The following is a 25,998-nucleotide window of genomic DNA, read 5'->3' on the forward strand; positions in this document are numbered from 1 at the left end:
ATAAACTCTGAACGCTGCTCCCGTATTCCTGATACAACCCTTCGGTCATGCTGCTGCTGCGCACCTGCCAGACCTTCACTCCCGGACCGGACTGTTAAAGAGGAAAAAGAAAAAGGCAACTTTTTGGTGGAAGAAGTTACCGTGTGAAGCGGCGGTGGAGGGGGGCGAACTAAGTCCCTCCATCGAGTCGAATCAACCTATTTTTTTTTCTTCACATTTTCGTCCTTGATCGGAAAGCGAAACGGCGACTTCAGTTGATTATCTGTCTTTCCTTGGCTATCCAATGGATATTCACTGCAAAGCAGATCCCTTCACAGCGATGCACCGTAAGTAGCCCATCCCGAGTTCCTCCGCCACTGCAGCTTTTACATATGCGGATAAAAGAATACAAATAAAAAAATAATCGGAAGAGATCCGATAGCCTGCTGTTTCACACGTGCATATTCGGAAAGAGTGCAGCAGCAGAGAGAATGGACAATCTCACGTGCTCACAGCACCTTTGCGCATGGAAAACAGGCCAATAAACTGACAGGCATGCAGGCAAACATGGAAAACATAAGGCTGATATTTTTCACTTCATTTTAATGGCTGAACATTTCAGCCAATAACAAATATTTTTTTAAATCTTTGAAATATAATACATGGCAGCGACGCGTCTGTGCACAGAGCAGCATGTACAGGAATTAAAATGTGTCATAGTAAACAAACAGCAAGCATTCGCAGCTACTCTTCTGTCATTTACTACACGTGTATCACCCTCAAGCTTCCCGCGCACTCAGTGTAGTGTACGTGTGTGTGCGTTTAGGCCTAATAAGTGTACAAATTATGGTAAACTTCTATTAACAGCATAAGTCTACTACGTAGCTTACATTATGGTTTACTTGTTATTTGGTGAAATGTGGGTGAATTATTGATGACTTCTTCCTTTACCAAATATTATGTAATGTGAGTAATCAAAGCTTGTTCAATTATTTACAATTACCGTGCGTGGAAAATGAGGGAGCTTGCAACTTAATAGCCAACACAAGCCGTGGAGCTGCTGAGAAAATATTGTGTCTATTGTGGTTTGACTGTGAGAAACTTTAAAGTACCACAGACCGAAATAAATGTATAGCCTACAGTTGTAATTGTTTTACATTGCAGTTATGACACAGGCTTCATGGGTCAAAGGGGATTGGATTTCATAATTGTACTAACTGCACAATATCAGTAAAAAATAATTATATATAGGCCTATTCATTCTATATGGTTGAATGTATCCAAATTTTTATTTGTATTTGAAAACCTTTTTATTAAGGAAATATTGTCAAATATTAAAAAATAAATAAATAAAAAGTAAGCAATTTGCTTTGAAAGCACAAATGGAAAAACAGATAACTAAGCCTGTACTAAAACGTACACATAAATAACATACATTTTGAGCTGCAATGTTGTTCCATTTAAAAAAGATTAAATACAGTGAAAAAAACATTCACATTAATTATAGGAATCTTGTTTTGCAGTGTTGTGATCATATTTGCTTTCCCTAATTCACTTTAACATCTAAATCCGATTTGATCTCATATTAATTATTTCGCATAAATGCAAGATGGTTGACAACATATTAGGTGTATTAGGTCAGTGTGCAATGAAAAACTGCTTCAATAATACCAGTAAAAACAACTTTCTGATGACGTACATTTCAAAAAATTATTATTCAGTATTTAAAAATAATTACCTATTTAAAAATGTTTATTTACCATGACGTGCTTTTTCAAAAGCTTAAAAACGTATCCATACAATCATCATAGGCCTACGTGCAAATCCACCTGCTCCATAAGAACAACAAGTCCTTATTAGGATTATTGTCCGTCCACTATGATTAGAAAACACACACACACACACACACACACACACATAGGCCTTACTCAGCTCCACCTTACGACTTTATGTAATGTTACGTTTGTGTGTGTGCTGCTGTTGTATCCCACGTAGGGCACGGCGGTGTGAACCAGCTCGGAGGGGTGTTTGTGAACGGCAGACCCCTCCCCGACGTGGTGAGGCAGCGGATAGTGGAGCTGGCCCACCAGGGGGTCCGGCCCTGCGACATCTCCAGACAGCTGCGGGTCAGCCACGGCTGCGTCTCCAAGATCCTGGGCAGGTTGGTGAAAAGTCTCCGGCCAAGCCCTGCAGCAGCCAGGTAGACTCTGCTGGGTGGACCGAAGTGGTTAGCCAGAGAGGCACAGTGTATGTTAGTGGTGGTGGTGGAGGAGAGAGCTGAACCTGCACAACTCATGATGTCTTCCATTCCTAAAATAGGAGGAGATTATTATTTTCATATTCCTAAATTATAGATTGACATTAAAAATATATATATATTGATAGAGTTCAGCTAGGCTTCTCTTCCATTTATTTTGTGCATATTGGTGTGTATTGGAAAAACATTTTTGAATAGTTTTCCGTTTGCATGCGCAAAAGCGTTTTCCCTGCATTTGAATACGTTTGAAAAAAATAGTTTTGAGAGACTGAGAATGTTCCACAACACCAAATATCATAAAACCTTTAAGTGTGATGTTTTGCTGACCAGAAAGTTTGACTTCTAGTAGCCGAACTGTCTTGGAGCCTATTTATAAAATAAATAAATAATAATAATAATTACAAAGACACCTTTCATTGGGGGGCTATCGGTTTATGTTTCGCAAGCTATCGTCTCATTGGAGAATAATATATATTTTTGCAGATACTACGAGACTGGCAGCATCAAACCCGGCGTGATCGGTGGCTCTAAACCTAAAGTGGCCACGCCAAAGGTCGTGGACAAAATCGCAGACTACAAGAGACAGAACCCAACCATGTTTGCCTGGGAGATCAGAGACAGACTGCTGGCAGAGGGCGTCTGCGACAATGACACGGTCCCCAGCGTCTCATCCATTAACAGGTAAGAAACAACAACACTAATTTAAAAATGTAAATAACCTTCAAAAAACGGGGTTTAACAACGGGCTACAGGGTGTAAATAGGCGTTGATGAAGAGAAACGCAAATAGTTCCTCACGCATACATATCCATCCGTCCACAGCAGAATATTGTTTGACCAACTTTGTGCTGCCCGGCACGCCGAGGCTGCTGCTGCCTGCGCGCGGCAGGTCTCAGAGGTGCAATTCAATCTTTCAGACCAAACTCCCTCAACAATCAGCAGTACATCCAGGACTGAGTGAATCTGTCGAGATGAAAACCGATCAATATTCGGTGACCAGATCCCGTGGCGCTATAAAGCAGGCCAATTTTCTTTAGCACATCTAATGTGCAAGGAGCTGCTGCACAGAAAGGGAGAGAAAGAGGGAGAGGAACACTGGATAGGCTATTCTGCAATATTTTTATTTTGAAAATCATAAATGGTTTGTATTAAGAGGATTAGCTATAATACATAATATTGCATGATGTGAAAAGCTTAAATTAAATTAAAAATAATGAAGAAAAATTTATTACAGCAAGAACAAAAACGGGTCTTAAAAATCCCTTCCTGTTCATCAATAAGGCTCCTGATTTAAATCCTTGTATTAAAATCCGAGGTGACATCTTGCTGTAATTAGTATTGATGTAACGTTTTGACGAGGCACACAAGTGCATCAATTCTGCCCTGATTGTGGCATTAAAACTCCTATATAAAACTTGTGCATGACGAATTATCATCTAAAAAAATATCTGTATTTAACACACAGTTCATATCACTGTTTTTGCAGTAAAAATCTTCAGTTTTCTTTGAAAGGAATTGAAGGTAAATAGGGCTAGAAAAGGAGGACCCAGGACACTAGCCCACACAACCCCAGCCCACCCAAACCCTTCCTGTCACACACACACACACACACACACACACACACACACACACACACACACACACACACACACACCCCACCACCACCACCACCAGAGATCCCTGGTGATGAACTTTGGTTAAGAGGCACTGTTCCATAGAGCCAGCATCAGCATTACATTTTAATGAGCTGATGGGAGAGCGTGGACAGCTCCACACAAGACATCTTTTAAATAGAGAAAAAAGGGGTCTGAAGAAAATTCATTTCATGCTTCGTGGCTGCTTAAAAAGCCCCATTTAAGGAGGCTCAGACACATGTATGTGATAAATTCAAAACGTACATTAATATCATTGAAAGCCCCCCCCCCCCCCCCCCCCCCCTCCATATGAAGTCTTTTGATTCCTTTTAATTCCAATTAAAGCTTTTCTATTTTGGTAGCGAGAGGGGGGAGGTCTTATGCGTCTTTGTTTATGTGGGGGAAATTAAATTGTGAATACAAAGAAGTGTAATTCTATCAGCCAAATACAGTATATGAGAGCTACTTAGAATTTCTATTATGGCTTAATGCTGAATATTTCCCTTTTTTTCGCACTGTAGAAAAAGAAGAGGAAATGTAAGATGTCATCATTGCTCTGTAATCCAGTGACACACACACACACACACACACACACACACACACAAATGAGACGACAAGCGCATTTGTTTTGAGTTAGCTAGAGGTTAATATTTCAATATGTTAAAAATTCTAAAAGGAGCAGTCCGTAAAAAAATTTAAAAAATATAAATGAAAAAAAGATCCTTAGTGCTTCCATCACTACAGTGGACTTTGCTCCAGATCATCTGGTGCTGCTTCAAGTTGTTGTGAGTTTTTCCTTAAAAGTAAATGACATCAGAAGTTTTCAATCCGGCAGATGTTCAAATGGGGAAGGTTTTCCTTCATTCTTAAGACAATGCATTGAAGGGACTGGAGCCTAAAGTCTTTTCCAGTTGGATGATTGTGACTGGGGTCCAGTGGTGGCTCTCTGTGGGCTGACCGGTCTGACCTCAGGACTGTTGACAAAAGAGGACGCTCTATTTGAACACCTTTCTCCTGCATGCATTATTAAATGCTACAGAGATAGTGTTGTTGTACTACTGTGTGTCACAACCGACAAGTAACGCTACCCTACTACTGCTGGTAGACATAAAAAAAGAGAAGAGAGAAAGAGAGAAAAAAAAGGCCCTCAATGGTGCTAGATATTATTGATTCAGAAGGAAAGCAATTTTAATATTTCTTCAGGGGATTTTTAGCAACAGCCAGGTCATTAATTCATTCTCCCAAATTGCTTATTCAATATCCAGAACATGGATACCAAATAAAGTCTTTTGAATTTATGTAGCACACAAAAGTCAAGGGGTCGAATAACTGTTATGGGGAGAAGTGAAAAAAATTAAAACATCAATATGCGCTCTCTCTCTGGGAAAGGCTTGTTGTCCAAGGGGAGTTTTCTTTTTGTATGTGTGTGTGTGTGTGTGTGTGTGTGTGTGTGTGTGTGTGTGTGTGTGTGTGTGACAATGTTGTATTTATTCCTAAGAAGCGTTCTGCCGCCTGTAACATCAATATCCAAATCATCTGATGCATTTCTGGATAACATGGAGAAAATATAAGACAAGTGCTTAGATGTAGTCTGTGCATGTCTATTTGAGCAGGTACATTTTTTGATTCCACTGAAATAATCTCAAAATATTTTGCAACAAAATCAACCCTTAAAGGGCTCCCTAATCCTCAGCCCGACCCTTGTTTTCTTTCCTCTGGCTTCTTCGCGGCTCACATGATGAATGGCGTTAAAGTTTACAAATTATTGTGACAGCTCCCTTTTCTCCCCAAGTGCCATTCAGATTAAAGGAATCTAATGCTGGCGTAAGCTTGTGCAAGGCAATAAGGAACTATTGCTTTCCTGTCACATATAATTTATAGCTTTCTATTTGCATCTGTTTGCCCGTGTGACTAATCCCCAACTTTTTTCTCCCCGAGCCCCGATCAATACAACCTCATCCGCATTGGCACATGGGGGCCGAGCCGGTTTCTACAGAGATGTTTGATCTGGGGGGAAGCAAAGGGGGTCTACTACCATAGGGCCCTCACTATAGCCCCCCCCCCCTCTCTCCAACACTGTGTGTGGAGGGAGAGAGAGAGAGAGAGAGAGAGAGAGAGAGAGAGAGAGAGAGAGAGAGAACTGATTAGTGTGGGCCAGGTAGAGGCAGTGAAGCCGATCATTGGGGTGAATTGATGTGATTTCATGCTTTGTTTGCAAGATCACTCAGACCAAAAAAAGCGCAATGAAGACTTTTTCGCCAGACTCTCACCTTTTAAGGTAGAAACCACTGACCAGATCCCTCCTTGTGTGTATGATATCTTAATCGTACAATACCTGCTTACTAGCTGCTGCTGCGACCCAATAGTATGCATTGTTGGCGTCTGTTTGAACTGTTATGAACAGTTTCTATCACCTTACTGATCTCTGAACTTAAAGCAAAACCCCCACATTACAGCTTTAAACGTACAATAACATATTATGTGCAATAGTATCAATCAGCACTTTTATCCCATTTCAACTGCATACGTTGGCAATGAGTGTATGATACAGAATGTGAGTATGAGTGAATGGAATGAAAGCATTAGTTATTTATAATCTGTTTTTATTGAGTCCGGTCCTTGAGTGCACTTGAATTTCGTTGTATGTTTTGTACAATGACAATAAAGAATCTTATCTTTTATTAGGGGCAGTTTGAAAAAGATATGGGACAGAAAGTAAGTCACAGCAAAGCAGCAGTAAAAATCTTCTGTTTCTCCACCTGGCAGGATCATCCGAACTAAAGTCCAGCAGCCTTTCCATCCATCTCCTGACGGGACGTCCCTGTCTACGCCGGGCCACACTATAGGTAACACAGCAGCTCACACACTCAGCTCCAGTACATGGAAACACAGAACATACTGCACCACGCATGGATTCATTGCAAACTCAAGCTGGTTTGTCACTTCTTCTTTTTTCTATTTATTTTTTTTTCTAGTACCAAGCAATGCCTCTCCGCCCATAACCAGCGCCTCCAACGACCCCGCCGGATCCTACTCCATCAATGGGATTCTGGGTATTCCGCGATCCAACGGCGAAAAGAGGAAAAGAGATGACGGTAAGAAGATTTATTTTTCTTATGTTTTGAGGATGAAAGTAAAACACACGCACACACATATACACCCATCTCAAGATTAGCATTCAGAAAATATCTAAAAAAAAAAAAAAGACAAAAAGCTCAAATGGATTGGAATTCTTTGCAGCTTTATGCGATAAAACCCCACTTTGCTGAAGTTGCAATTACAGCATTTAAGCCTGCCTCAGTTCCAGTAGATGACCCTTATAAAACACCTAAGTCTGAACCCTGCTACACCGCTGTGTCAATCTGCCAAGGAGCCTTTTGATTTGAAGACACGACCTCCGCTGTTGTCTCCTGCAATTAATCTTTATGGAAGTGATTAAAGGGCTTTAGATAATTACATGTCAAGATGATGTAGCCAACCACCCGGGTCAGTCAAGAAAAGCCACTACTATAGCTCTGTGGAGGGGCTCTTTTCTTTTTTTTCTTTTTCTTTTTTTAACAAAAGTGCCTCCGCTTGTGCTGCTGAAGTAGTAGGTTAGAGGATATAAGGGGGGCCTGAGGCGATATAGATTATTGGTTCTGTAAGCAATAGGCTTCCTTAATGTCACTACATAAGTAGCTGATGAGAATAGCTAAACAGATGCACTCGTGTTTGCAAGCCGTGTCCTATGGGGCTATGGAAGGGGATGATGTGGCTCCTTGCGAAAAGGGGGCAGTTATCTCAAACAGGGTGGGGGAATGAGTGCCTTATTTTCGCAGTGTTCCGGAATGAGAGCTAATCAGAGCCCGGCAGTAGTTTACATAGCGTCTTTCTTTGTTCTGGCTTTTTGTTGGGGAAGCGCAGAGGGTTTTGCGGGGATATTGAGTGGAATTGATGTTTTTATGTGCGCGCAGGGGAGGGAGGGGAGATGACTAATGACCTGTCAGAGGTAGATTTCCTGGCAAAGATATAAAAACCAGCATGACGTGGACATGGCAAATGACATAATCAAGCCTTCCCTCTGTAAGAGATGCCATCGTGGAGGCATAATGCAAACGTCTGGTGTTTTCAAGGGTTCATTTCCACTCTTTCGAAGGACCCTCTCGTATTAGCCGTGGTGTAATGTCTAGTCACTGAATGATAGAATGCACACATTTCTATGCAGATTGCTACTGAAGGGCAAAGAGGTATTAAAGGGCATGGGGAGGAATGAGGTGTGTGTGTGTGTGTGTGTGCGAGTAGGTGTGTGAGGGGGAGCGCTGGCCTGTTTTGTGGAGGTCTTCCAGGTGACAGCGCCATGTTTCTACGGCTATTCAGTCTCAAATGATTCCCCTGATGTGCTGCCATTTTAGTGATTTAGGTGATGGGCCAGCATTACGATGAAAGAGAAGAAAAGTGTGTGTGTGTGTGTGTGTGTGTGTGTGTGTGTGTGTGTGTGTGTGTGTGTGTGTGTGTGTGTGTGTGTGTGTGTGTGTGTGTGTGTGTGTGTGTGTGTGTGTGTGTGTGTGGATGTGTGCGCTTGTGTGTGTGCGTTTTGCGTCAGGCCAGGACTTGTGCCGAGGGTGACGGAGGGAGCTGTGGTTCTTATATACTCTCCCCAAAGGCCAGCTGGTGCCTACCTGGAACAGTGGGGTCAGGGACACTTTATCTTTCCAAAACATAAACCCCAGGCCTCTACCACACACACAAAAGCAATGTCTGGCCTCGGGGCCACAGTTTGTATGAATAGTATATTACATAGGATGCTACCCTGTAGACACTATTTTCCTGTTGCCGCCTTCTATCTTAAAGTGCACCTGTCCCCGAAAAGACAAATGAAAAAAGGTCAAGATTTTTTTTCGCAATGTGTAGGCCGAAGTGTCTTCTCAAAAAACCTGGTCATTTGGGTAACGTTCAAAGTATTTTGCACAAATTATTTTCCATTTTGAAACTATTTAGGTGGAAATTGATTCTGATTTGGAAAAAGTTTTATTTTGAAATTCAGACCGCAACTCCACTATGCCTTAACATTAGTTGTATATGGCACTATATACCCATGAATTATTTAATTTTTGTGTGTATTATTGAAAGAAAATCATCACAAGTGCCATATTTATCATAGATTTGCCATCAACTCTTTTATAGGGCCCTCTTTTTTTGGTTTAGTCTTTGAGTCAATCATGGCAAACCCACTCATTCTTATTCTAATCCAATAAAACTACATATTAAAGCTTTGTGTTTGGGTAATTACCTGACTCTGAAATCAATTACCTTGAAGTAAGAAACATGTTTTTGCTGGAGTTTATTTGTGTCATGCTCATTTTTGTTTCAAAACCGATTTTTTTTTGTAGCTGACTCCTGTGTTTCAAGTATTGCCTTGTTTGCTACCCAGGCTTATTCTGCTTCCCTTGCTAGGCAGTGAAGTCTATATCCAGTTAATGCTTGGATTAAATTTCCTCACAGCACAGTAGACGGCCTGAGCCCTATTTAACTTGATAAGCCTCATGATGATTATGGCACAAGCAGTCATTATCAAGGGTCAAAAACATGGACAAAAAAATGTGAGGGAAGGAGAAGGAAGAGAATGGCTACTGGAGAGGAGAGGAGGGTGGTGGTGTGCAACACGAGCCCACGGTGAAATGCTTTGGCCGTGGGTATTTGTTTTATACAGTGGCTTGTGGCTCTCCGCCAGGCAGGCAGATAGACAGGCAGGCAGATAGACAGGCAGGCAGGCAGGCAGCTTCTAAGTTTCCAAGTCAGCAGTGCCCTTAAAAAAAAGAAATGTCCCCCCATTACAGGAGGGATGTAGAGATAATGTAGTGTGACACACGTTATGTACACTGGGTCTCAGCGAGAGGAGCTTCAGGGACACAGGTGTCATAAGAGCCATTAATCTGCAATTGTCACGTGTTATTGCAAATTAAAAGTAGCATGTTACACTTGGCAGCCATTGTTGCAGCCGGACAGAGTGGGGGAGAGAGAGAGAGAGAGACCAGTGGAGAAGGTGTCTGCGGTGACCACGGCTGTCCGTGTCCGCTGCGTTTTACAAAGTGACATATATTAGAATTTGCAATCCTGCAGAGAAAAGCTATTACCTCACAGATTAACATCCAGGCACCTCCAACCCCCCACTATACCTTCGCTTGCTTCTGTTTCTGACACTGTAGGCTTCATAATAGACAAAGGAGAAGCTGCTCCTCTCTAGGGTGAAATGATAATCTCTCATACTGTATCGGATGTTTAAGTACTTATCTGCTTTCACGGGCTTTTTTGTTCACCTCCGTGTTATTAGCGAGCGTTTTGGTGGAGAGCTGAATTGACCCGAGCCAGACAGACAGCTTGGAGGTCTGTTTGAGAACATGCAGTGTCCATGAAGTGTCTTTCAAAGTCACAGCACATGCCCCACACGCACACACACACACACACACACACACACACACACACACACACACACACACACACACACACACACACAGACTGCACTCGCACACTTTTACACACACACACAAATTGCACAATCACACAAGTAGACGACTCTTAATTTCAGCCATTCTGATCGTCTTTTTCTTGATTTGTGTCGTGAGCTTTTTTTTCTTCTTCTTTGTGATTTATGAGATCATTTTCATGATAAGATGATTATCATACATTTCAAAAAGCCAACAACAATAGCCGGTGGTGGCAGCTAAGAATGGATGTGATTCTGCGCTTCAGTAGCTGTTGAATTAAGTAATTCTTCTCTCTCTCTTGAGCGTCGTGAGGACTGAAACACTGTGTGTGTGTGTGTGTGTGTGTGTGTGTGTGTGTGTGTGTGTGTGTGTGTGTGTGTGTGTGTGTGTGTGTGTGTGTGTGTGTGTGTGTGTGTGTGTGTGTGTGTGTGTGTGTGTGTGTGTGTGTGTGTGTGTGTGTGTGTGTGTGTGTGTGTGTGTGTGTGTGTGTGTGTGTGTGTGTGTGTGTGTGTGTGTGTGTGGATGGTGATGAGTGATGGAGCGGGCCGCCGTCACACCCTGCTCTGTTTATCAGCATCTGTTTTTTTGGGGAGGGGGGAAGAGGAAGAGTCAACACAGGGAACTCAGAGTGCAGGAAAAGTGTCAGCACCTCCAGTTCAGCCTCCAAATTAGATTAATAAAGCCTTTAAAGGCTCACGAACACAATGCAGCAAATTGAAGACCAACAGTAAGCAATGTTACCAAAACAAATTATTAATCAGACGTATTGGGTTAAAACAAAGGAATATTATAGTTATTTATGTTCATGTCTTGGCATTTTTAAATTTTTTGTTTTGTTTTGTTTTGTTTTAAAGAGAAGCCCAGTGCCTAAAAACCTTCAGAGCTTTCTGCATTTTTTAACATTCGATAATCAAAATTTAGATTTATTTCCTATACATCTCCTTGTTAATGTTCCCCGCTGATCCCTTTGAGCACCTATCACAGATCTTCACTGGCGCAGAACAGACACATCGCGTTCAAAAAAACAGTATTTCATTTATGTTTACATAATCAAAACACTCAATTAGAAAGGCAAAAATGCAACTGAGTTCATCCAATTAGTCGCAATTTGATTTCATCAAGCAACAATTGAATCAGGCGGGAAATTATAAAGGTGTATTATTGTGAAATGCATAACAATGTGTTAAGGGAAACGACGAGAGTGTATGTATTTTGACATGTTGTTTAAACAAGGATCAGACTGAAGGGATTGGGGGGCAGCAGCCTCATTCAGGATTATTGTGTTTGTTTGGCGGGCAGTCCCCTCAGAGCCTGCTCCCAGACCCAGGGTTTGCGTTGGCTAAAGACTCCTGCTAGGGGTCGCGACCTCCGGTTGCCAAACCCACAGAGAGGAGTCTGCTCTGTGGCGCTGGTTATCTGATCTGATGGAGGCGGCTCCCTCGTTACCGTGGTGTTAATACAGACCCATGTCAAGATGAATACACTTCAACTGCAACTGATGATCAATAAGCGACCACAGTGCAGGGGGGGACAAGCGCCTAACGCTCCCACAAAGCCTCATGTGACCAAACATGAACATAATGGGTAGATTTGGATATGTCCAAATAACGGATTTGACTTCTTGTGGTGACATGAATGCCTATAGACACTTGAACGCATCTGAAAACAGACAGATTGTAATTATTTCTCTTTAACAGCAATTTTTTGGTGGGTAAATAAAGAAACAAAAAAGCAATGTAAATAATTGGTACACATTTCTAGGAGTTTAATGAGAAATGTATACATCAACATATTTTGGGTTAAAATTACTACTTTGTTAATGTTTGGGAATAAGTGGGTCTTTGAAGGACATATGCTCTAGTTTTGCTAAGACAGTCTAATTACATAAACGTTCTAAAATGTCACCAGAATGATTATCATCAGCAATAAACAGTGGTTGCTGATTGTGTCAGATGGGAGTTATAGTGTCATTGGGAAGATGGGACTGTCCTCAGCTGGAGTGGGAGGAAGAGTGAGTAGGTTGACCCAGGATGGTTTGCCTTGTGTGTGGGAAGTGTATTCCACTGTGGTGAATGACAAATATGGTGGTGGTGGTGGTGGTAGTAGTAATGGGGTGGTATATTGATCATGTTTTGCGGCTCTGGCCACCTAATAGAAAGTAATTAGTGAATCTATGAGCTTTGGTTGCAAAGAGAACAATTGAGTGTGATAGAGTGATAAGCAGCAGCTATAGTAGATGAGGGGCCTTCACTGTTCACCTATAGGTCCTATACGAGCACCAACATTTTCATCTGTTGTTTTTTTCCCCCCTCATGTAGCAGTTGTGTTAACCTCTTAAAGGAAAATAAAACTAATAATCAATTATTTTCTGCTGAACTTTTACTTTCAATTCTACTGTGGGCATGAGTTATTCAGAACCACAAAAACCAAGTGGGAAATGTGAGTGTGTGCATTTAGAAGAATGCATCACAACACGTTGAATATTTTGAATTGGACACAATGGTGTAGGTATAATAAGTGGGGTTTGATTTGTTCAATCATAAAATAGTTTGATAGAATGCAAACTGTGAAAACTGCGTAGACCCAAAATATAATCCTTTAACAACCTAAAAAAGCCATCTTTTAAATGAGATTTATTTAGATTATATTTCCCATTGGAGCATGTCATCTTTCAAATTGTGTTACCAAATATGTTGTATGAGTAATATGGTTTTCACTGGAGAGTGACATCCACTCATATAGCGTTTTCCACCTAAAGACGGAAGTAGAAATGTAGGTGTGAAATCAGGAGTTTCACAAGCTAAATGACATAACATATGATCATTTAAAGGGTAAATTATATTGATATGCCTCAACTCAACAACTGTTTTCCCAATTTGTAAATCTTTTAAACTCAATGTATCCAGATTAACAGAGGCAAACTCATTGGAGTCATAATATAAGGTAACATGAGGACAGGGATAACAGTGCTTCTAAAAAAAACTGATTGGGCAACCCGTGCGGTATCTGCACCAATAACAATCCCTCGTACAGTATTGTATCACTGCATCACCTGTAAATAAGTCCCGCCTTCATCTGTGCGGTGAAAACAGAACAAACAGTTAACAAGATACTGTTAGCGAACTCATAACTTATTTATTGCTTGACATTTCTGCTGCTATCAGCACAATTTCAGGTTACACACATTCACGCATGTTCGCACACACACACACACACTCACACACACACTCTCCTTTATAGCTCATTCAGCTCTTCACGGCAGTCAGGTTCATCCCGTGGCCTCAGCCTGTGTGAGAAAAGGTCAAGCAGCAGAATAGAATGGCAATAACCCTCCCAAATGGTACTATCACGCAGACATGATTGATCAATTGAATTCCGTGACAGAGAAAAATGTGGGATTAAGTAGAGTATTATACGCACAATGAGTTGAGGCATGATGTTCATTTCAAGTTCATTTCGGCTGCTCTCTCGCCACCAGATCAGGCAATCAATAGGGGCCTTGCATATCATATATCACCGGCTCTCCCCACACGAGGGGGAGAACATAATCTGCCGCAAATTTAGAATGACAGATTTGTAAAGGGAGCTGAAGCTTTCTGGGGATTCCAGGGAGAGAGACCTGCAGACAGTAGCCACTGGAGAGGTGAAGGAGAGACGTATATGGTAGTGTGCTCTGTAAAAGGCTTTAAAGCAGCGTCGCGCACAAGTGACAGCAGAGGTGGAAAAGTAGCTAAGGCATCCTTCTCCTAACTGTCGGGTAATCGGGTCAAATTCCTGTATTTAGCGAGCACGATTCCTTATTCAGCCCCTCGTCTCCAAATGGAACCACACACTCGCAGCTTTGAATGAAAGCAGTATTCAATTGTGAAATGGGAAATTGCTTTAAAGGTAGAGTCAGCGATTCTGGAGAATTATCGTCAAAATAAGTGAATATCTCCCCAAGATCTGAAACTTGTCTGTATACTGTGCGTGCACTGTAAAATAAATTAGGTGTTTTATACACAGCCTAGGCTTTGTAAACACCGTAGCTAGCATTCCGGTTTACAGAACCTAGACTGTGTTTCAACATTGGATTTTCAGCGCACACACAGGTAGAGCCAATGGATCAGGATGAGATATTCACCAATGTTGACCAAAAAAAACATTTGACAACAAGCATGCTCCAGAAACGCTGTATTCACCTTTAAATAAAAGTGCTCTTGATTTCACGAGCACAAGTTGGGTTTCAGGGAGCGGAAAAAAAATATGATACAACAATGGGTGCAATAGCTGCTGCTTTCATTTAGTATACATGCTTGCCACAACATGTATATATGTGCAAGTGTTGGTAATCCATCAATTACCAGAGGGGCTTTCAGATCATGATGGTGTTATACTGCTGTGGAGAGGGAGGGGGTGCAGGGGAAAAGAAAAAAAAGCGTGTTTGATGTAGCCAGTGGCTCACTACAGCCATTAAGGAGAGGAGGAAAAAAACCCTGCACTCCATCCCTTCCAGTCCTCCCCACACAGAGGTGGGAGCAGTAAAAATCCTGAGGAGAATATAAAGTGCATATAGCTTGAAGTGAAAAGGCCAGGCTTCCCAGGGGTCAGTGTCTCGACTGTTGCTCTCTCTTCTTGTAGATGGTTCAGATGGTTCTGGCCCACACAGTGATTCTCAGGCTAGTGTGGAGAGTTTACGGAAACACCTTAGGGCAGATGCCTTCACCCAGCAGCAGCTGGAAGCGTTGGACCGGGTCTTTGAACGCCCCTCGTACCCTGACGTCTTCCCCACATCGGAGCACATCAAACCCGAACAGGTTAGTGGCACCCCGCAAATTCACATCTGCTTCTGTTTTTTTTCTTTCTTTGCATACAATAAATACACACATTGTGCATGTGATGCCGAATAAAACACACACACACACACACACACACACACACACACACACACACACACATGAAAAAAAAATATTCCCAAACTACTGTATATCGAGAAACTAATTAAACAAACGTCTGACATGTCCCAGCACTGGATTACTATACAACCACGCATGTATAATGCTGCAGGGATCACCGGGAAAACTCCCACACACTATTGATTTTGTGATGAAAAACACATTCCTTGTATCCCCTATAATTGAGAATAACAGTGAGGCAACATGAAATTAATCAATACCTAGATTTTTCTTCATTCCTGCTGTGTTATTCAACTCTTGCTGCTTCTTTGCCCTTGTTGTTTACCTTCCAATCGTGTGCCATATCTTGAGGTTTGATAACTGATGGCCGCCTTCACCCTAACAACGTATTCATGAAATGGATGTATGAAACCCGTGCATTCCCGCTCCTTCCTTCTGACATTGCAACCACACATAGCCATCCATCCTCATTTCAAAAATTAAGAGGCATTTGGGGAACAGCTACCCCCTACCGTCAACCCCCCCACATCCAAAAAAACGACAGTCAGAAAGCACCGCTTATTAAAAGCTCTGGGCTTATTACAATGGATAACCTTTATTTACTTTTCATTATACTATTAAACAACAAGAGACTATTCATTTCTCCCACCAAACTACAAGTTGGACCCATAAAGCAAAAAAGCAGTCGCCCTAATTGAGTTCATTTTAATTTCTCTCCAATCGGGGCGAATTACGCAGGTGATAAATCAGTGGGACAGGCCTCACCTCCAGAAGAGGCCCTAATTTGCAGCTAATTACAAAACTGATTTCTACTGGAAGATCAATACCAAAACGAATTGGAAATGACTTGCAATCACAAAGAGTGTCAGGGAGGGTATTAAAAGGCAGAAGGAAAAAGGGGTTAGACTAAAAAGGGAGCAAGAAAGGGAAAAAACAAGAAATTAGACCAGGAACAGTCTAGAAAAATCAAGTTTAATTTAATGCTGTATTAATCAGAGCACTTTCCCTTTCATGGATGCCTCACGTCTTTTTTTTCTTCCTCCGGAAAATGTGGCCCTATTAGCCAGTGTCTGGGTTTCTGTAGCGAGGGGCATTAAAAAGCCATTCTGGAGATGCAAAACTCAATGGATTCACCCCTCCCACACTTCTGCTAGCCATTTGGTCATCCCTTTCAGACCCATCTTTTCAGTTTTTTTCCCCCTTCTGCCCTTTATCTGCATGATAAAACGTCTGTTTGGCGTCTGCGACCTCGGAGAATAGAGGAAAACATCCGACATTGTGCCAGTGAACAGTTGTAGCAGACAATTAGAGTTTATCTGTGATAGTGGCAGACAAGAGCTGGGGTCACGGGCGTCCCCCTGTGGGACAGCCGGCCCAACAGAGCCACTCACATCGGGCTCTGGACAAACATTGTCAACACTCAGACTCCGGAAGTCTCATCTCATTAAAAAAAAACCCACTAACATCTGCCATGAGTGTCTTTTAGCCGATTTATTACAAAAAAGAACATGATGATGAGAGGCAAGCTGGAGTTGAGATTATTTTTAGACTGAGCAAAATGTGCTTGTTTTGTTTTTTCTATTATTAAACGGTCAGTTCACTCAAAATATAAATACACCGCATTTGGTTTTATTGGCTCTCTTTTGTTTGTGAAGCTCAAAGTATTTAAAATCTTCCTTTCAATTATTTTTGACAGCAACGCCTCTTTCTTAAAACACTTATCCACTTATCTTTTAATAATCCACAGACTTTTTATGCAATAAACAGTCCCAATTGAAACTGATCTATGTTGATCATGACTTTTTGGCATTAACTAATATTTAGCTCTTTTAGAAATTAATATCAAACTTCTTAACTACTGAAAGTCAGATGCATAGTCTTATTGTTTAATAAGATATCTTCTGATTTAAAATAAACAATTTCAGATTTGAAATAGACTATTTAGGGATTAAAGTCTGTTGAATAAAAAGAAGGGTTCTACAATTAAATAAACTTTTAAGTTAAGTAACAAGTTAATGTTTTGTTATTGGTTCTCAGGAATCATATTGACATTGTGTACTTTTTAAATTTCAGCCCTTGAGACTGAAATAAGCTGTTAAAGTTTGGTTGGGATGTACATTTCCAAGGTGGACATATCAAAACCTGGGCACATGAAACCCCTAGCTTAATACTGCTTAGTTGACAAAATATGTTGTTTCCTTTTTGTGAATTGGGTGAACTGTTCCATTAACTCAACATTTCGAACACACACACACAAGAAGCAAATCCTCAAACAGTGAGATGGTTACAAAAGGTGATAGTGATTCCTTTCAGAACTAAGAGGTAATGACATTTAAAGGTGGTTAAGACTCCAAATTATAAAAGCAAAAAAATAAAAATAAACAAAAAAGGATTTAAAAAAAAAATGAATGGTGTCTCTCAAACAGGGCCACATGGTGTGCCTGTAACAAAGCAGAACTGCTTTCTCCCTTGGCTGATCAGGGGTAGGACTGCAGTCAAGCACAAAGGGCCAGCTGACGCCTTGGCTTTTCACTCATCTCAAAATCCCCACTTCCTCTCAGACAATACCAAAATACATTCATGATATGCTTGAACTGCCACCCTGCAGCTTGAACACACGCACGCATGCACGCACACACACACACACACACACACACACACAATGCTCTCATACAAATTTATACTTGCGCCAGGCCTGTGTGGAGCGCTTAATGGAGGAGGAGAAGGGAGGATTTCCATCTAGGTATTGTTTGGTTGTGTAATGATTCAACTGTCCTTTTCCCAGGCTAATGAGTACTCGCTGCCTGGCCTGAATTCCAGCCTGGACGAAGTCAAGCCCAGTTTATCCTCTAGTGCCAACCCAGACCTGGGCCCCAGCGTGTCGCAAAGCTACGCTGTAGGTAAGATCAAGTGCCATACAGTAAGCCTTTATGCTGCTTGCCGGGCCACAGCTTCAGCTAAGGGTTTTTGTATTTGAACAAGATCAAGAAAGAAAAAATTATATGCTTGTGAAATTGACATTACAAAAGAGAATGAAATGTGTGAAAAAATAAAAGCAAAACCAAAAAAAAAGTTAAGTGTGAACTACTTTTTTAATACCATTCCACTCTGAGCTGAAAAGGTGGTACGACGATGCGATAAACGCTTAGCAGCTGTCCTCTGTCTGGCCTTTTTTTTTCGCTGAGCAAGCAGGGGCGAGAAGAGAGATTGTTGGGTGAGTGTGGGGAGTGGGAGGGAGGGAGGGAGGGGGAGCGAGATGTTCAGTCACCGCTGGACAAGGACCTTTGGGTGTCAACGCATCAGAACTATGACTGTGTATCAGAGCAAGGTCTCGCACGAAAAAAAAAAGGCCACCATGCGGGACTGAGTGCTTGTTGGCTGCTGCTGCTGTGTTGCCCCTGTGATTTGTTCGCAGGGAGACAGTGTGTGTGTCTCAAAGCACGAGTAATGTACCTCGGTAAATACGCTCTGGCATTTTCTGGCGCCCAACTCTTAACGCCATGATCATTTATTTCACCCTCCCATCTCTCTCACTCTCCCTCTCTTCCCTCCCCTCCTCCCTTCCTTGGCTCCTTGTCACTGTTAATGACTGCCTGGCTAATTGAAATATTGTTTCGTTGTTGCCACGTTATTACCAAGAAGAAGGTTAAGTTTACTGAAAGTTTACGATGACTGTCGGGGGGCCCCGGGATTAATATATAGAGCTTTTATTAAAATTCATATAATTATGCAGCAGCCATCAAAGGCAAACGAGTTCTGCGCGGGGGAGGACAGGGTGATTGAAAATTGCGGCAGCCCCCCTTCCTCAAAAATGATAGCCAAGCAGCCTTACGAGAAAAGAAAGGGCCCTTTTCTCATTAATATGTGGGAGGTAGATTTCCCCCTGTAAAGCAGGGCCTCCTGAGAAGAAAGGTGTGTGTTTGTCCTTTGTGCACCGATGGCCCCCGTGTAGAAAGCAAGGCCTGGTTGTGCAGGCGGCTTTGTTTGCACCTGGGATATTTTAGATGGTCTCTCGCAGGGAAAGGGGTCTCCTTACTGCTTTACAGGTGCAAAGAGACATGTAGAGGAAGAAAGATGGGATTGTGTGCTTCAGCGTGTGTGTGTGTGTGTGTGTGTGTGTGTGTGTGTGTGTGTGTGTGTGTGTGTGTGTGTGTGTGTGTGTGTGTGTGTGTGTGTGTGTGTGTGTGTGTTTGCGCGTGTGTGTGTGTGTGTGTGTGTGCTTGTATAAAAGGAAACTGTGCTTTGCTTTTGGGTCAGTAAATAAGTTTGTTCCATGCCCTTTTTGAACAAACATAACTCTGACTTCCACTTGGTAATTAGTATTTAGTTAGTGGCTCCTCTGCTTGGATTTCCCTCAGTGCCCTCCTGTGTGGATATTAGGTGATATTCAGGTGTGTGGTCTCTCCTAATGGCTGAGTATTACAGTTTACTTGGCGGCGATAAGCCCACCAGAGGAATTTTAAGCCATGCAAAAAGCAGTAAATTATCTGCAGTATTTAGGCCCAGATCCAATTTCAAATTAATTGTGTCTTTACTGGGGTGGGAGTTGGGGAGGGGGGGGGAACTGGAGATTATGTTCATCTTTAAAATGTTTCCAAACACCAATTAAAAAGGCCGCAGTTATTGATCTTGTTGATTTTATGGCCCCGGAATTTGCATAATCTATTAAAAATGAATGATTCATGAGGTGCTGGTTTGGCAGAGATCGGGATTTCTCAGTGAACTCAAAGGCTCTGAAAGATAGAAATCTTTTGTGTCCTCTGCTTATCCTATTAAGGCTCAAAAGTATAGCTCAAATAAGAAAGGGATTTAAGGCCATTGTGCACATCATCGAAATTCAGAGGCAAGAAGCCACTTCCATTAAAACTGTTTTTCCTTTCTCTGTCTCTCTCTCTCTATTCCTCTCCTCCACATTAATGCCGTATTACCTGCTAAATAGTCCCTCTTAGCCCATAAAAACACCAAAGGGTTCCATGAATGTGTGGATAGGACAATTGCATATTGTGTGGTAATTTCTATTGTTGATATGGGAAGTAATTTCTTTGATGAATTCCCTTCCGAGAGATGGATTTCATCTCAAGTGCCTCTTCTTCTTCTCGTTCATTTTCAAACTGCTTTAAATTCAAATAGTGTGTGCCGTGGGTGAATGTGTGAATAGCAGGAGGAGGAAGTCAGAACTTTTTTTTCTGTATTTTCGAGAAATAGGTGGAGAGATGGGCCCTCGATACGGCCCGATTGTCCACTATTTTCTTTAGAGAGTTTCTGTATTTTCCCTGAAATTAGTCTGAGCCCACCTGTTTTCTTGATGGTGCTTCAGACTCAAGAGCCATCTCGATTCCCTTGGGGGACTCAGTGGGAGTTTTACACATCTCTCCACTCGTTGACTGCATACTGAAGACTCTTTAAACATGTTCCCTGCTGAGCCTGTTAATGGAGGCCTCCGAAAAGGCTTAAAGCCGCTGTGTCAATGGCACTTTTACTCCTCAAGCAGCTGCTTCTGTACGCTCCCTTTGTTCCCCCCACGCCCCATTCCTGTCAACTCTCTAAACAAAAAGCTCATCCAGCGAATACACGCTGTCCAAACTAAACATTCAATTAAGGTGAGTGAGTGCTCTCAGGGTGAACAACACTGGAAGTATCAAGACCTGCCGTTGTCCACTGAGCAGCGAGCAAAGATCAGACAGCGAGCCTGCCGTCAGTGATGTGTGGCCCTCATGACAAACTGTTCGCCTGTCCCCCCCCCACGGAGTTCCGAAATTAATGCTTATTTCGTCTTCACAAAAGCAAACTAACCTTTGAGCACACATTTGATAATGAACGACTTTCAGCCGGCGTTTGGGGAATTAAAGCAATTTGGCTCTCCAAACATTCTTTACTTAGTTGTAATTAATTAGGGTGCTGAAATTTTTTGGCTTGTGATAAATTGCCACCATTCTGCGTATAGCCTAGAAAATGGAGGTCAAAGATTTTCGGTTTGTTGTTGTAGCAAACATGAAGGTGTCCCTGTCATGCTAAATTTAATACTCTTGCGAGCAAAAAGGAGTCATTTGCAAACGACTTTGTTTCCCCGTGCCAAATACAGAAGAAGGTCACTGCGCTTCTCCGTTTGTGTTTTTAAGAAAGAGAGTTGATATTGAGGCAAAAGAACGAGCGTAACATTTCTTGTCACCTTGTTGCGGGACGAGACGAAACCCATAAATCTTTTTTACAGTGGTTAAATAGTTAAAGTGTAACATGTGTGGCTCAAATCATGTAAATTACCAGAAGTACTTAATGTGGACATTTGTTCTTACTTTGTACATTTTTGTCAAATCCCTCTAAAGGCGGAAGAATAAAAAAATCTTGTCTGTAAAAATCAGATATTTCAGGTCGCACTTAAAGCAGGAGGTGCTGTATTCCTAGCTCGTAGGGACTGCCACAGACCAATTCTCCAATGAAGACAGAAATCAACAGGCTTTTGTAACACCAAACCAAAAAATCTTTGAATTGATTTTTTCGCAGAAAAGGGGGGCAGACAGAGGAAGAAATAAATAGCTTGATTTGCTGGCGTTCAATCTAGGGGGACCGTCAGAGGAGGCAGACAATATAAAGAAGGCCCTTTAATGAGAATGTGGACACACATCTCTGTTGTAAAAAAACAACAAAGGCTAGGAGGCAGCTAATGAGGCTATCATTGCTGTACAGAGAGTTCTCCGAAAACCGGCGCCTCTCTGAAAGAGGGCTTTAAAGCGGACATAAAGCAGCAGTCACAGTGCTGCTGGCAGTCACTGCCAACTGTATCCCGGAATATACAAAAACAGCACTCAACAGAGGGAGGGATTATTGTTATCTGAGTCAACAAGTGATGAAAAAGACTGGTTGGTGGCAGACGCTCAGCTTTAAAAGACTGACGCATTCATTAACTGATTTCTCATCAAAAACCTTTAGGAAATTAGGCCTATGCAGTGTTTCCACATTTCCATTATTTAATATTTTTCTATCTGCATTTCAAATAACAACTTTAACTAGTAACAAAATACCTGATAATTTTCAGTCATTACTCCCAGAAATAATGAGAAAGATTGATGCTATTTAAGGTTATAATGACGATTGAAGTCTAATGTGAAGTTTGATCTAAAGCAATTGATGCCCTGATCCGATACACTGGATCGCTTTCTAATATCGGCTAATATTGATCAGGTGACGGCCCTAAGTGTCTGACCCGCATTAAATACAGTTTCTCAGTCGTACTCTGATGTCATATAACATTGCAAGACTAACATCTTAGAAACCTATTTGAACAGTATCCAAAAGATTTGCACAAAGGTTAATAGAGAGTGTTTCCCGTACTGAATCTGAATCAGTTTATAATGAGGAAAAGTAGTGCAAAACGTGTGTTTGGTTACAATAGAAATGAAAATTAAACACTAGATGGGAGGGATCCTGTCCTCATTTATATATATCATCTCTTTGAAGCAAAGTAATGGAGAGATAAGACTATTTACTTTTATTGAACATGTGTGACCGCTGTGTAGCTGCTGCAATAATAATGGAGAAAAGATTGGGTCAGTGTTTGCTGAGACAGTTAGACAATAGTTACCAATGTCCACACACACACACACACACACACAAAGGCCTCAACCACCCCCCCCCCCCCCCCCCCCTGCTGGACCCCCCACCTACAGTACTCCCACGGCTCCTTTAGACTTATGTGCACTGGCTTGTGGCTAACTAATTCTTATTATAAATGAAAGGTCCGGCATGACCTCACTCTTCTCTGTAAAGCTCTTTAACTCAAAAGCGCTTTAACCAAAAAGACATATCTCACCAGGACTCATACAATACAACCATCAGTGCTGAGATTTGCATATAATAGAGAGAAGTTGCTCCACATAAGTCTGAACAATCTTTTCTTTATGATGATGATCACAAATGGAGAAGTTGTTGGGTTCATTTTAGGGCATGTGTTTTAAGTTCAAAATAAATGTCCCATATTTATTTTCTGTCATATTTTACATCTTTAAAGTCTATTTTATTTTGTGACTTTGAAGAAATCTGTCTTTGGTTGAGCAGCAAACGTGTGCTCGAACAGACAGCCTCGTACCAACTCAAACAGTATGATTTAAATTCATTTAGGTACAGGTGCATCTCCCAGATGCAAAAGTGGAAGTTCTGCATTATCGAAAAACTATTCCATGGACAAAGTATTCAGATCATTTATTTGAGTAAAAGTAGCATCACCACAATGACATATAAGAAAAGAACGTTTGTCAGTAAGATCTGCAGACATCTTGTGTACTCAAAGTCTCTAATTATACTGAATGGCACCTTTAAGAGCTTATCATTATATACAGTTTATTAATTATTTCATTTTATGATTTATTAGTCCGACTGAACATATCAATTCTCTATGAATTGGCTGGATTTTCAATTTGTCATCTCAGCTATTAAAAAAGTGTTATGAAACCGAGTTATGAAACCAACAACCTGAGTAAATACTCAGGTTGTTGGTTGAGAGTAACTCGGTTTCTCCGGCCTTTGTTTTTTTAAAGGCAGCATCTACAAAAGTCGTCTGTCCTGTGTTATAGTGCATTTTGTCCGCTAGTTCCTCATTAAAGCTCCATTGGGAGAATAGATAAATCCCCTGTTTTGAGTCCAAGGGGCCCTCAACAGCTGACAATATGACAGTATGACAGGGGCCTCTCCTGCCCCGGCCCCTGCACAGATTGGGGTTACGTGCCGTTGTCCGAAACGTCCCCATGGCTACCGTGGACGACCCAACCGTCACTCTCAATTACAGAACTGAATGTCTGCAGCCGAACGACTGACGCTCTGCTGAGGGGCCTTGGACTTAACAGCCAATGATGGAATACAGTAAAGGGCTGCCATAGTTAGAGACAAGTGTAATGAGGTGACGTATTCATGCGCCCAGTGTTCGGTTGCCCTCAAAGCAGCAGCTGTTATGTATTTTTTTGTTCACTTCTTACAAAGGCGGATTGATGCTTGGCGGTGTTAAGTAACAGCTTTATTCAATGACACCACTTCTCTGGCCCGGGTAGGTCGAGTGTCTCTAAACAACAGTGAAAATACTTATTTTTCCCTTTTAATGTAACTTTATGCTTCATCTCCACTACACTCACGGAGTGTACTTTTATCCCCGTTACTTTTATTTGACAACTATAGTTTTTCACTTTTATTCACTCAAAAAAATGGGACAAATCATTTATAGATTTAACCAACATTTCCATTCTGATGATAATACCCAAAGCTGGCGTTTTTTTTATGATGCAGGACTTTAACTTGAAATACAGTATTTGTACCATGCTGTAGTGCTACTTTTACTAAAGGACCTGTACATTCTTCATCCAATTCATCCAATGCAGAACTGTAGCCTTTCAGAAAAAAAGTGAGAAAAGATATTTAACAAAATGAATACACAATTAAGACTACATGACAACTAGAAAGCACTGATTATGTGTTATTTTGTTTTTCTCTCTGCAGGTCGAGATATGGCCAACACAACCTTACCTGGGTACCCCCCACACGTTCCCCCCACAGGCCAGGGCAGCTACCCAACCTCCACGCTCGCTGGAATGGTTCCTGGTGAGTGAGAGACAACATCACTGCTTCATTTTGTCATGTGGGTTCTTTTTAACAGGTGGCACTGCCTCTCCGAACGAACAGGTGTAGGAGCTATAGAAGCAAGGGGGAAGAGACTGGAGAGCCAAATCGCTGTGGGGGAATCGATAAATACTACTGTAGAGTACGAGGCACGCGCATCCATATATTAGCTCTGTGTGTATGATTGGATTAGACAGGCTGAATAAGTAATCTAGAGGCAGAGGAGAGGATAGTAGTCGCCCTTCCTTCCCTTCCTTCCTGCTTTTCCTCTTTGGCTTATTGGCTCATTATTTGCCCGTCGTGGCCATTCGCAACCGGCCGTGGATAATAAACAGCACTACAGTCGTCCCCATGCAGCCCCCTCTGAGCTCCAGACCATATCCCTAGCCCCTACTCTACTTAACCTGCAGTTCAGGTTCACAGCAAACATTTAAGGGTCAAAAGGCAGAGGCATGGGAGCCCCGGTAAATATTCAAATGGCAGTGTCTCTCTGAGGAGATGGAGCTTTTGTTTTCCTGCCAGGTATACAGACCAGGGATGCAGTTTTTAGTGCTGGGCTTGGCTTAACATGCTTCACCCAGCCATCACTGCACACATTTTCCACCAGAACACAGCCGGCATTTTTTTTGTTGTTGCTTTAATGTGATTAAAACCACGCGTATGGGGGGGGGGGGGGGGGGGGGGGGGGTGGCGGAGTGAGGGGGGTGGCCAGTGGAGTGTGTCCTGTGTTAGCATATCATTTACCAATCACACAACCCATCACAGGCTCTGTCTGTTCCTCCCTTTCTCCTTTATGAAGGGCTGCCATGACAGGGTTTCGTTATCACTTCTGCCAAGAAGCCCATATTCACTGTTAACCGTTTGTTTTTGTCTGTTAGTTAGCCGATAATTTCAAAACTTGCAAACACCGCTCATTGAAACTTGATAATTAGGTCATGCATCAAGGAATACGTTCTTTTTAAATGGTTTCTCAGAGTGTTAGTTAATTAAAAATATTATTATGTTTTGCCACATCCATTCAAGATTTTTTTTTGGGTGTTGTGGTATTCAAAGCTATTCATAGTTGTTAATGTTTTTTGTGTGTGTCTGATTTTGGCAAACTTAAACTTACATAATTTTGAACTAATTTTTCGATTTCTAATGTACAACTGTACTTAGGCTACTTGAATA

At 41.8% G+C, this 25,998-nt stretch overlaps 1 protein-coding gene across 2 annotated transcripts in view; it reads left to right on the top strand.

Annotated features, from left to right (window-relative positions):
* Window positions 1-283: 283 nt before the first annotated feature.
* The window catches only part of pax2b (paired box 2b), a gene marked incomplete at both ends in the record, with an annotated part of 27,243 nt that continues 1,528 nt past the window's right edge, over window positions 284-25,998 (top strand). For both annotated transcript variants that reach the window (XM_080049367.1, XM_080049368.1), the window contains 8 exons: window positions 284-326; window positions 1,975-2,140; window positions 2,720-2,917; window positions 6,636-6,715; window positions 6,845-6,964; window positions 14,954-15,129; window positions 18,014-18,128; window positions 24,709-24,810. In XM_080049367.1, coding sequence (XP_079905493.1) covers window positions 284-326; window positions 1,975-2,140; window positions 2,720-2,917; window positions 6,636-6,715; window positions 6,845-6,964; window positions 14,954-15,129; window positions 18,014-18,128; window positions 24,709-24,810 — 1,000 coding nt within the window. The remainder of the gene's footprint in view (window positions 327-1,974; window positions 2,141-2,719; window positions 2,918-6,635; window positions 6,716-6,844; window positions 6,965-14,953; window positions 15,130-18,013; window positions 18,129-24,708; window positions 24,811-25,998) is intronic.

Source organism: Ammodytes marinus (assembly GCF_949987685.1).
Source record: "Ammodytes marinus genome assembly, chromosome: 20".
NCBI classification, from domain to species: domain Eukaryota; kingdom Metazoa; phylum Chordata; class Actinopteri; order Uranoscopiformes; family Ammodytidae; genus Ammodytes; species Ammodytes marinus.